Source organism: Myotis nattereri (assembly GCF_964212035.1).
Source record: "Myotis nattereri genome assembly, chromosome: 11".
NCBI lineage: Eukaryota > Metazoa > Chordata > Mammalia > Chiroptera > Vespertilionidae > Myotis > Myotis nattereri.
Window position 1 is genome coordinate 51386625 of NC_138086.1, and position 12889 is coordinate 51399513.

At 37.4% G+C, this 12889-nt stretch overlaps 1 protein-coding gene across 1 annotated transcript in view; it reads left to right on the forward strand.

Moving 5' to 3' along the window:
• Positions 1 to 12889, forward strand: part of PHF14 (PHD finger protein 14) — a 142233-nt gene that overhangs the window by 40987 nt on the left and 88357 nt on the right. The window contains exon 14 of the mRNA XM_081102811.1: positions 4605 to 4773. Within this exon, the coding sequence (XP_080958937.1) occupies positions 4605 to 4773 (169 nt within the window). The remainder of the gene's footprint in view (positions 1 to 4604; positions 4774 to 12889) is intronic.

Here is a 12889-nt window from a genome sequence, read left to right on the forward strand (position 1 = left end):
AGAAATGAATTTTAAGTTAATGGAGGCTGTTTTGGTATTTTAGTGGATTTTTAAGGCATGAATTCTGTCTAGTGTGTTTATAAATTTTCTTTTACTTCATTATAAGAATTTCTCAAATGCTCTATTTGTTTTGAAATGGAATTTCAAGAATTTGCCTCCGTATTCATGCTTTTATTTGTAATTTACTATTTTATTTCTAAATTAGTGTCACTGAAGGCTTTACATCTGGTATTTGTCATTTGTGCTAGTTATATATAAGTTAAACTATTCTTTGCAAATCTAGAAACATTTGGCATGTTTCTTAGTTAATTTTTTCCCTTAACCTGGGCATATTGAATCACTACAGATGTTTGATAAAAGTTTATGATACCTATGTTGAGTTCTATCCTTTTCTTAATTTTAGTCCAAGGGACAGATGTTCAAATTTTAATAGGTTGATTCAAAATAGGAAGAATATGGGACAGAGAAATCTTTGGAATGGACATGTTATTTTTTTTATACAAATTACCTTTCTAGTTTTAGAAAAGAATGAACCCCAAATTCTTAAACGGTAGTCTATACAAAAAGTCATTGTGCGTTTCTCAAACATATTAAACATGTGTTTTACTCATTGTTGTATCTCATGAAGCTACCTCTATTCATTGTATTAGGAAACTTATATTTTTTTCACCACTATACAGGATTGATTTTCATAATGTTCTTTTGTCAGTTTGTCATGAGACACTCATACTTGTCTGCCCTTCTCGAATATAGTGGAGTGTATTTCTTTTGATATTTATGTGCTTTTGAAACCAGATTTTAAGAAGGTACTGCTATATCTTATTGGAATGCCAGCAGTATTAATAAGTATCCTAAGTGAGTTTCTAAAATGAAAGCCATTTTATTAGTCTCCAGGGCCAGGGTGCTTAAGCCATGATCTTGGACATGGAGATGTGTAGTTCTCTCCCTACGTGGGATTATGCACTTGTCTGCAAGCTCTGGTTTTAGTGGATGAGAGTTTCTGGAATAACTTTAGATGAAAGAGCTGGGTCATTGAAGCAAACAATGTCCCAGAAGCCGGGACCTTGGCTTCCACTCCTCAGGACTGAGCCCCCAGGGTTTACTCTCTTTGCAACCAGCCAGGACATTTAAGAAAGGGACTGTGCAGCTCCGAAGGGAGAGAGGCACTCCAGAACCCATAATAGCCCTGTCTGAAAAAGACTAAAAAGGGCCAACTGATGGTTCCACCTGAAAGATAATCTTGTGACTATAAAAGAACCCCAGGTGACTCGTCATAGCAGGTGAAAGGTTAATTTTTAAATTGACACAAGAGTCACCTATTCGGTCTTAACAGAACATATGAGACCCTTGACATCCTTGGCTTGTACCAATATAAGGGAGGACTGGCAGCCTAAAAAACAATATTTTAACCTACCTCTCAGCTGCCACCTCTAAGATTGTTTAGTTTCTCAACAATTCCTGGTAATGCCAGGATATCCTGCTTCCTTAATGCAAAGTGATTTAATGATGGCCCTAGGTATTAATATCCAGTTTCTTAGTTTAACCCAGAAAAATGACCACTCTGTAACCAAGACTCATTCAACCCTCAGTTAGGTTCCATCCCATCCCATATATAGTCTGCTGTCAACCCAATAGTCTGGGAGAAGGTGCTACTTGGAAGGGCCACCCAGGTACCCCCTGTATAAATTAAACTAAAGAAATGGCTGGATACTCCCATAAATGACAGTACCCTCTGAGACCAGAAGCCCATAGGGGACTAAATCCCCTCATTGACAAGTTCTGTCAGCATGGACCCAGTGCCTTCTGGCCTCCAAAGTTTCTGATAAGAAATCTACTGCCCGGCCGGTGTGGCTCAGTGGTTGAGTGTCGACCTATGAAGCAGAAGAAATCTACTGATAATCTTATTGAGGATTCTGTGTGACGATTCTGAATTTCTCTTTCTGCTTTCAAGAGTCTCTCTGTGTTTTTTTCTTTGCAAAATTTAATGATAATGTCTTAGTGTGGGATTCTGAGTTTATCTAACTTGGTGTTCACTGAGCTTCTTAGATATTTGTACTCATGTAGTTCCATCAAATTTGAGTCTTCAGTAATTTCTTCGAACATCCTCTCTGTCCCTTTCTCTCTTCTCCTTCTGGGACTTCCACAATGCAAATGTGGGTCTGCCTGCCGATGTCACACATGTCCCTTAGGCTCTGCTCTTTTCTTCAGTCTTTTTCTTTGTGTTCGACAAATTTGATAATTCCCACTGATTCTTATGCCTGCTTAACGCTGCCTTGTTTCCCATGAAAAGTGAATTTTTCATTTCAATTGTTTTCATTTCAGCTCCAGATTTCTTTTTGCTTTATTTTTTTGGCTTCCTCTTTATTGATATTTCCATTTTGTTCATACATTGTTTTCTAGACTTTCTCCACAACTTCCTTTAGCTTAGTGAACATCTTTATAACTGTTGTTTTAAAGTCTGTCTTATAGATCTGCCATCAAGTATCCTGACACTGTTTCTGTTTACTTAATTTTTGTTCCTTAAATGGACTATACTTTTGCCTTTGTAAGCTTTGTTTTTTTGGTCAAAAACTGGATATTTAAATTTAATAATGTGGTAACTCTGGAAATGAAATTCTCCTCTATTTCCAGGGTTTGCTGTTTTGTTATTATTAATTACTAGAGGCCCAGTGCACAAATTCGTGCATGGGTGGAATCTGGCAGGCCCGCCTGGTGTGGTGGGGAGGGGTGGGATAAGGGACACAGGAGGTTGGCCAGCCGGCCCTGCCCCCTGGTTGAACTCCTGGTCGAGGGGAAAATTTACATATTAGTCTTTTATTATATAGGATTATAGTGGGATGTCTTTGTCTGAGGTATAAACTTATAGTCTTATGTCTTTCCTGAGCTTTTCCCTAAGCAAGCATGGTCACTTTCTAATTTTTATTTTGCACTTATTTTTGAATGACCTAGTCTTTAATGTATGGTTCCCAAAAGGGGAAGAAGAAAAAAATGAAGGCGGAGGGAAAAAAGATGCCAGTCTTTTAAGTTCTGGAAGTCACTTCAGATTGAGTATCTTGCAGCAATAGAGGGAGGTTACTCACCTCTTTGTCCATGCTTCTATGATCAAAAGTAGCAATCAGAGCACAGAACCCAGTATTTGAAGTTAGGGCTTGTTTTGCCCACCTTGGATCCGAGCTACTGTGTGCAGCTAGTGCAGGAATATATGCACAACTGCCTGCCATGTGGCTTGGGATGGGCATTGGGCTAGCTGCTAGTAGGCAAGAGCTGAAGTTGACTGGAATTAACAACAGTTTGCCTGTGCAAGCCTTTCCTTGGAAGTTGCAAGTCTTCAATAGATTCCAGAGTTTCAAAATAGTTACATCAGGTAGATTTGGCTAGTGCAATTATATTCCAGCTAGAGAAACAGATTCCTGTTGCATGCTACTCTGCTATCTTCTTCCCATTCCCATGTTTTTAAAAATGCTTCATCAAATTCTTTTAATAAGTTTTTAAAAAAATATATATTTTATTGATTTTTTACAGAGAGGAAGGGAGCGGGATAGAAAGTTAGAAACATCGATGAGAAAGAAACATTGATCAGCTGCCTCCTGCACACTCCCCACTGGGGATGTGCCTGCAACCAAGGTACATGCCCTTGACAGGAATCGAACCTGGGACCCTTGAGTCCGCAGGCTGACGCTCTATCCACTGAGCCAAACCGGTTAGGGCTAATGAGTAAGTTTTTATATTTCCTCTTTCATAAATGGTATGGGTCACTAATAAAAAGACCCATTCATTTTTTCAACATTTTTTAGAAATGATTTCTACAGAGTTTTTTAGTTGGCTTATCATTAAGCTTATCATTAAGATTAAAGGATATGATCGCTATAACAGTAGAGTCATGGTCAATAAAAGATTTTCAGGTATCACAGTACATGTCACTTAAGGAAAAGTCATGATTTTCAAAGGGAAACCTTTTTGATTAATGCTGAATTTCTTTTTTTTTTTTAATATATTTTATTGATTTTTTACAGAGAGGAAGGGAGAGGGTAGAGAGTTAGAAACATCGATGAGAGAGAAACATCGATCAGCTGCCTCCTGCACATCTCCCACTGGGGATGTGCCCGCAACCCAGGTACATGCCCTTGACCGGAATCGAACCCGGGACCCTTCAGTCCGCAGGCCGACACTCTATCCACTGAGCCAAACCGGTTTCGGCAAATGCTGAATTTCTTATGTTAGTTCCTTCACTTAAACATGCAGCATTATTATATATCTATATTATGAAAGGCCTGTGGCCCCAACACTGTAACAACCAGAGACTGGCATGGGTGGGTGGGGCCGCACGATTTTGCACACTGGGCTTCTAGTGTTCTTATAACATTTATAGGGGTACATGGAATTACCTTAAGTATATACATACTGTTGCCATTCTTATTGGAATGTATATGCCTTTCTGTATGTATAGTCATTATATACCCTGTGACCACATACACCAATGTGTATTTTTATATATTCTTCACAATGTATGTTTTTATATATTCTGAATTTTATATTTGTAGAAACCAATGCTAACACCAGGAGGTAAAAATAAATGTATGAACTTATATTTTTTCTTTATATAGGCAGTGCTCAGAATGTGACCAGGCTGGGAGCAGTGACATGGAAGCAGAGATGGCCATGGAAACATTACCAGATGGGACCAAACGATCAAGGAGGCAGATTAAGGAACCAGTGAAATTTGTTCCACAGGATATGCCTCCAGAACCCAAGAAGATTCCAATAAGAAACACGGTAATTTATTCCCTATTTATTGTATTCATCACAAAATTCTGAGGCCAAAACTGAAGAGGTGAGAAAGAAAAAGCATGAACATATACATAGGAGCCAAAGAAAGAAACATGTATATTGCTATAGGTCATTTTTAGGACTGTATTGTTTTACATTATGAAATATACAATACATACCTGAGAATTTATAGTTTATTTATTCCACCTAAAGCATAATAATAATGAATACCTGTTATTAATAATGAACTTACCAAGCAACTTCAAAAATAGAGCATTACTAAAGCCTTTGGAGTCCACTGTGAATTCCTGGGTAATCATATTCCCATCCATTTAGCACAGAAGTCAGCCCCTTCCTCAAATTTATATTTCTCATCTATTTTTTTAAATTACACTCCAAATGTATGTATTCATAAATAATAAATGGTTTTTCTGGTTTTGAATTTTGTATGAATGGAGTCACACTTTTTTCTTCTGTTATTGATACTTTGACCAACAATATATTGATTTGATTCATACATGCTGGTCATTTATTTTCACTAAGGTGTGATTTTCTTTTTTGAAAGAATAGATCATTATTTATTTTATCTTTTGTTCTTTAGATTGCCAGTTTTGCTGTTTGCATCTTTCTTTTATAAACAGAAAAAAGTATTTAAGTATTTTTGTAAATGTCTCCTGCAGCATGGTAACAAGGAGTTAGAGTATATATACTAAGATGTGGCTTTGTTTAACTATAGGATATTTGCCCCTTCAGTTTTGTAAGATAATTCCACTGTTTCCCAAACCAGTTTACACTCATACCAGTCATATATAATGTTACTATTGCTCTCAAACTTGTTTTGTCCACTGTTTTTATGCTCTTTAATGTTATACATATAAAATGGTATATCATTACTTTATTTTGCATTTCCCTCAAAGCTAATGACGTTGAACATCTATTTATATATAATATATATTACAAATATATGTATTTATATAATTTGGTTGCTTCCCTGTGTTTGTTTCTATGTATTAGGTAGAACACTGTTTCCTGGAATTGGTAGAGTGGCCTTGTGCAATAGGTGACCTGTGGCTGCGCTCACAGTTCTGTAGTTGAGCCTGGATTGCTGTTGGCATCTTGGGGAGGAGTTGACCTCTAGGCCAACTGGCTGTGATAACCAGCTGCAACTACAGTGGGAGAGTTGCTGTCCAGGAGGCCAGGCCCAGCTCTGAAGCAAGGCAGGCTGATGCTAGTGCTGTGTCTTGGGTCTTTTATTGATAGGTTTGGGACATGCTGTCACCAGCTTGTTTGAGAGATTTTAGCAAAGTCTGAAGCCTGAACCAGGACAGGCCAATGATATGGAAAAGCAGCTATAAATAGCTTGGCGGGGCTGCAAATTAGATGGGGTGGGGTCTCAGGGAATCCTCAGGTCTGAACAAATAGTGTGTTCCAGGCTGTTATGGCTGCCAGTCAACCCTGGGAGAGGGGAGGTCCTAGCTCAGGAACAATGGCCCTTGCAAGCACCTCTGTATGGGAGAAAGCTGCCCCTGAGTTCCTGCCCCGATGCCAGACAATCCAGTTCCTACCAGTATGTGTCTCGGTCCCCTGTGCTGGAGCTTGGAAGAAACTGTACTGTGTAAGTTTGTGCACTGGCTCTTTAAGAGGGACACCTGGGATTCCAGCCGCCTCTGTGTCACTGAGCCACAATCCCTGCTGGTTTTTAAGGCCAGAAGTTATGGGGACTTCTCTTCCCAGCTCTGGAAACCTGAGCTGGGGGTCTGGTGTGGGGCTGGGACCCTTTGTATCTCACAGGCAACCTCCACAGAGACGATCTCCTTCCAGATTAAAAAATCAACACCCTTGGGTGCCGGACCAGCATGTTCTGCACCTCCATGCCTCCTACCAGTCTCAATGTGCTTTCTTGTTTACTTCTCTGGTTGTAGGACCTCCATTCAGCCAGTGTTCAAGCGGTTCTGAATGATGGTTGTTTTCTATTTCAGTTGTAATTTTGATGTAGTTATGGGAGGCAGCCAATATAAGCATTTACCTATGCCGCCCTCTTGGTTCCTTGTTCTATTCCCATTTAAAAAATTAGTATTTAACTATTATAACCTCTATTTTACTCAAAATCATACTAAGGAACAGAAAGCCTGAGTAATTTACCTGTGATCTTATAGATAGTAAGCAAATAGAAATAGGATCCAGATAGCCTGATTAAGAACACATCTTTACTGAGGTCTGTAGAACATTTAGGCGAGGTACAAATAGAGTTGTAAAATATTTGGTTATTATGTAGCATAGTTGGGAATGTGGTGTTCTAATCTGACAGCAGAATGTTCATGTGTATTTCCACAGCATAGTGTCATGGGAATGCAGGCACATGTCAACTTACTATCTCATATAACTGAGTTCATTCACATTAAATATAGATTCAGCACTCTTTTTCTTTGTACTCTTGAGTGTGAGCAGTTTTCCTTTTCAAGCTTGCTCAAGAGCATCAGCATCACTCCTGTCAATCTTAGTGCAATAGTGTGGAAGTTAACAAAATGTTTGAAGGTATTCTACCTTGAGGAATCTGACATTAAAAAAAATCAAACAAAAAGAAAAGAAAACATTTAGAAGCAGCAAATTAATAAGTACACTGACAGCATGCATATAGATGAGCCACAAGTTTTTTCTGTTGTTCTATGTTGGTTTGCTTTTGCTTCCTCGAAATTGTGAATACTGTGAAACCTGCTGTGGGGGGAAAAAAAGAGTGTGTGCTTTTGAATTGAGTGAAATTGAAAAAGTTCATGGTTTTCTGTCCTATTTTTTTTCTTTCCTAAGTAGTCACTCCAGATTTATCTAAAACATTTAGCTTATTGAATCTCAGCTTTTTGATTAAGCAACAAATATCTTTTTTATTTGATCACATGCTTTGATCATTGTTAAGAGAGATGGGCCCACAGAGTCAATCTTTGTGCTCCAGTGCCTCCTTTGTGCCAACCAAGACTGCTATTAGAAGAATGGCATCCACTTTTTCCTGCTGACAGGCAGTTTCCATTTATCATGGCCTGAGAGTACAATGGGGAATAGACTACAGTAAGCCTTACTATATTTTTATTATTTGGATACTGAGGAAAGTCCATTTTCATTTCATTTTACTCTGGTTTCCTTAATAAGGATTTATAGAAACCTGAATGAATACAATATATTTTGAGACATCCAATTCCATAAGATGTAGGTGCTCTTCAAAGTGAGTATTCCCAGAATTACATTTTTCTCTTAAATTTTTTTCTACTTGAAGATGATAAAAAGATTAGTCAGAAAAACCACTTGGAAAAAATTATATCACTAAAGATTAGATGTTTAAAAATAATGGGTTAAAAGACCTATCTCTAAGGGTAAAAATGAAAATACTATACTTCCAGAAAATATCTTTCCTTTTTTTTTTTTTTGTTAATCCTCATCTGAGGATATTTTTTCCTTAGATTTTTTTGAGAGCTTGGTGAGGAGGAAGTGAAGGGGAGAGAGAGAAATAAAAAACATCGATGCAAAAAAGACATATCGGTTGGTTGCTTCTTGCACATGCCCTGACCAGGGTCTGGGCTTGAACCTGCAACCCAGATACGTGCCCGTGACCCCTCGGCGCATGGGTCTGTATTCCAACTGCTGAGCAACACCAGCCAGGGCAGAAAATACCCTTCTTATACAAACATGGAGATAATCTCTGATCATATTTTAATATTATATTTAATTATTTGGCATTAATAATGCCAATTTTTGGCAGTTTATTATTAAATTAAGTTTTTACTATAAAAGTAATGTGTGAATACTTTTTAGTTGTAAAAAATTTAAAACAAAATGAAATCTCCTTTGAGTTTCCTGTGAGCATTCCCCTCTCCCAACCCAAATTCACATGCTTCAAATCTGCCGTTAATACAAGGGCACATATTTTGAACTTTGATGAGCTGATATTTATGTTGGTATATTTGTCAAAAAAATAAGAAAGAAATAACCAATGAGCCATATGGAAAAGTAGTGTGGGAATAATGAAAGAAACAGAAATATTCAAATATTAATAAGTAAAAGAGAAATGATCTGGTTTCAGAAACTTTTTCACATATTGTTTCCTGCTCTGGAGATATGACTCTATATCATTTTCTTAGATTGGCTCGCAAGTACCCCATCTCCAGTATTTCAGTACCCATTATTCTCTATTTTTATTACTGGATACAAATAGGAGGACTGAGTCTAAAGAAGGATAAGTATGAAAAGCATATTTTATTTACCTTTATCTGTTATTTAGTATTAATCCATTTGTCATAACTACCTCATGAAGTAGTTACTAATATCAGTTCCTTATAGCTGAGGAACTGAGGCAGAGTTTAAATAACTAACTGCCTAAAAACATGCAGCTTCTAAGTCATAAGTCAAACTTAGTTTTAACTACTTTATTGTGCTGCCTTTCTAGATAAAATGACTAGCTCTTCTCCTGGGCCAGAATCCGAGTCTCCACACACTTCCAGCAGCTTAGTGACTAAGGGTTTGGTCAGGAAAATGAAAAGTCATTGTGGAGAATTAGGGGCTAATGTGGATGTTAAGAAAGCTGTCACCATAGGTTGGGGGAGCTCTGCTGAACATCAGAGAAATCGTCGATGAAATATTTATCCTGAAGCATGGAGCAAGTGGTGGGAGCTGGCATTAGGTCAGAGAACTTGACAGTGAAGATCTCAGCCTGACGAGCCCTGGTGAGCTGGTGGAAAATGAATTTGTGGGGAAGTCAGCAAAGCCGCCCAGGACTGTGATGTGGAAGTTAATGAAAGGTCCACAGGCTGCAGCAGCTGAAAAAGCCAAGCAGCAGAGAGTCCCAGGACCTCCTGAGAAAAGTGACCTTCACTTTCCCTCTCCGTTTCAAATCTGAGGTTACTGACATGGGACTATACAAGGAAGGGAGTTCCGGGAAATGAGGTGGCTGTGGTCGTGGTGGAGATGGATGTGTGCCAGACTGACCACAGGCAATCTAGCCTAGTGCCTGACTGCTGTTTCCAGCAGTCACTAACGTAGTGCTTGCTTGTCACATGGGTAGGTGCTCTGAATAGTGACATTTGCGAACTCCTTTCCGCCGCCCCTTCTCTTTCCTCTTTGAGGACTGCAATATTGTCTTTTTCATTCATACTGTCCCAGCTCTGAGCATTGTGCAAGGCAAGCAGTGAGTTCTTGATAAAGTGGTTAAATGAATCACTGACAGCATGAATGCAGACAGTGAATTGAAGAGTGATGAAATAGCAAGAGGATGTTACCTGAGTGTAAGCCAAAGGAAGTGAACCTGGGCTTTTTCAGGCCCAGCTGTATTTAAAATGGAGAGAGGGTTAACTCCTTTCCTAGCTTGCTGAATATACTTTCAGCTGAGCCTTCACAATGTTTGCCATTCAGTTATGACTGAATCCCAGATTTTCTCTCATTTTTCTTCTTAAAAAAAGTTAATTAAAAGGGAGTAACATGAATGAAGTAAAAAATCTTTAAAAATAAACGTTCTTGTGATAGATGGTACGTCAGCTTCTGTTACCCCAGTGACTTTCTTTCACTCTTCCTGTATTTATAGAAGCTACACAAATGAGTTCAGGACTTCTCTCATTAGAGACTTTGTCAGAGAGAGTCCCTTTTATTTTGACTGCATTAAGCAATTCCTTCACAATTCCTATAACTTCTGCCATCGGTTGCCAGTGTTTATTTAAAAAATTGGCTTTGGTATAATTTATTTTTAGTGGTTGAGCTGCTTCTTTGAATCTACATCAGTTGATATAGTAATATCACTTTATAAAATAATAAATTTCATGTCTAATTATACATTCTGGAGAAAACTAGTAGTTTTAACTTCTGCATTGATAGCCATTGATAACAAATGGGGATAATTTTTTATACATTTTTCATTTATTATAGAAATGAAAATGTTTAGTCTTTGGGACTAGAATCTCATTTATCATAATACAATTCAACTTCTTTTGTACTGGGAGAATTGCTTTTCTTCTCCCGCATGAGAGCTTTTATAGGACAGTGAATTCATTAATATACCTAGCCCACCTTCAAATATAAGATCACCATACTTCAGTGATTTTCAACCAGTGTGCCACAAGAATTTTTAAAACATGCAGTACCTGACTATTTAGTCAGGGGCACTGACCTCTTTTCTCTTAGACTGTCAAATAAAAAATGACAACAGCCACTACAATAGCCATGCAGTGTGAATGAGTCACAATTATACTTACTTCTTTTGTCAGTGTAATTTTTGGCAAAAAGTGTAATTTTTGGTGTGCCACAGAATTTTAGTAACTAGTTTATGTGTGCCATGAGATGGAAAAAGTTGAAAATCACTGCCATACTTCATATATTACTTGGATTAAGAAAAACTTTTTCTTGAATTAGTAAAATGTTATGTGATTCTCATCTTTCAACTATGAGTTTTTTATTATAGTACTTCCATTTCACTAGTTTCAAGTACTGTATTTGTCCTTCCACCTTTCCAGGTTGTTTCTTTAGCATTCAGCCAAAACAACTCTGTAACTCCATTGATCTTGTAGTTGTTGTTTATCTGAACTGGGAAGCATTCACTGTCTAGTATCACATAGTCCATTTTATGATTTTATAATATTCTAGTTTTAAAACTTAATTGTTTTATTTTTCACATCTTTGTAGGTGGCAGCAGTTTACAGTTATTTCATTTACTTTGATTTTGCAAATTTTCAGCTTTATCTCACAGTACTTAGAGGGTAGATCATAACTTCTGATGCATGCAACATAATTCTTAGCTTCACTGATTTGATCGTTAGTGTATTTTTGTTTTCTTGGATAAACCTTCAGAGTCCAGTAAAGGGAAGATAGTACTTGAAGGTGAACTTTTGTTTATAATAGATAGAAAAATGGATTTATATTATGTTTTCTTCACAATTGTCAAAATTGTAGGCAATTATCCTTTGTCTGAGTGCTTTGGTCATATTTATTCCTGAGTTGAATAATAGTTCTTTTATTTTTAAATTGGATTGTTTATTTCTTGTTGAGTTTTGAGAGTTCTTTATATACCCTAGATACAAATCTTTTAGCAAATATATGCTTTGCAAAGATTTTCATAGTCTGTGGCTTGCCTTTTTATTTATTTTTTTAGCAGTTTTTTTTTTTTAAATCTTCACCTGAGGATTTTTCCCTCATTAATTTTTTAATATATTTTTATTGATTTCAGAGAGGAAGGAAGAGGGAGAAAGAGATAGAAACATCAAAGATGAGAGAGAATCATTGATCGGCTGCCTCCTGCACGCCCCCTACTGGGGATCGAGCTCACAACCCAAGCGTGTCCCCTTAACCAGAATTGAATCCGGGACCTTCCAGTCCACATTCTAATGCTCCATCCACTGAGCCAAACCAGATAGGAATGAATAATAGTTCTTTATGTTAAGTAGTAAAAATTGGATGCTTGAAAATCCAGGTCATTATATATATACTCTGTAATCTTTGCTTGTGACTGCTTGTCCTACTCTTGAACCATGATCAAGTTAATTTTTTAAAACATATTTCTGTTGAGGAACTATAATAATGTAAGGCACTGTGCAACAGATGATGAATAGAATACCAAAATGAAGACATGTTATATGCCTTCTAGGAAATAGGAAGTTGACTGTCAAGTAAATGTAATGTAAATTAGAAAGTACAGTGTCCGTATGAGAGATATAGTTAAATTCCCTAATGGGTAACATGATTGTACTGAAATAGAAGAAGAAAGAGAGAAGATTGAGTGAGCCACAAAGACTAATAGTTGACTGTTATTGTTGCCCAAAGCATGGGTATTAGTAAGATAAAATTTTTTTTTTAAATATATTTTATTGATTTTTTACAGAGAGGAAGGGAGAGGGATAGAGAGCTAGAAACATCGATGAGAGAGAAACATCGATCAGCTGCCTCCTGCACACCCCCTACTGGGAATGTGCCTGCAACCAAGGTACATGCCCTTGACTGGAATCGAACCTGGCACCCCTCAGTCCATAGGCCAACACTCTATCCACTGAGCCAAACCAGTTAGGGCAGTAAGATAAAATTTTTAAAGTAACAGCAAGCCAGACACTTGTAAAAGCATTGGAAACTTTACCATAAAATTTAGTGTAAAAATTTTGAA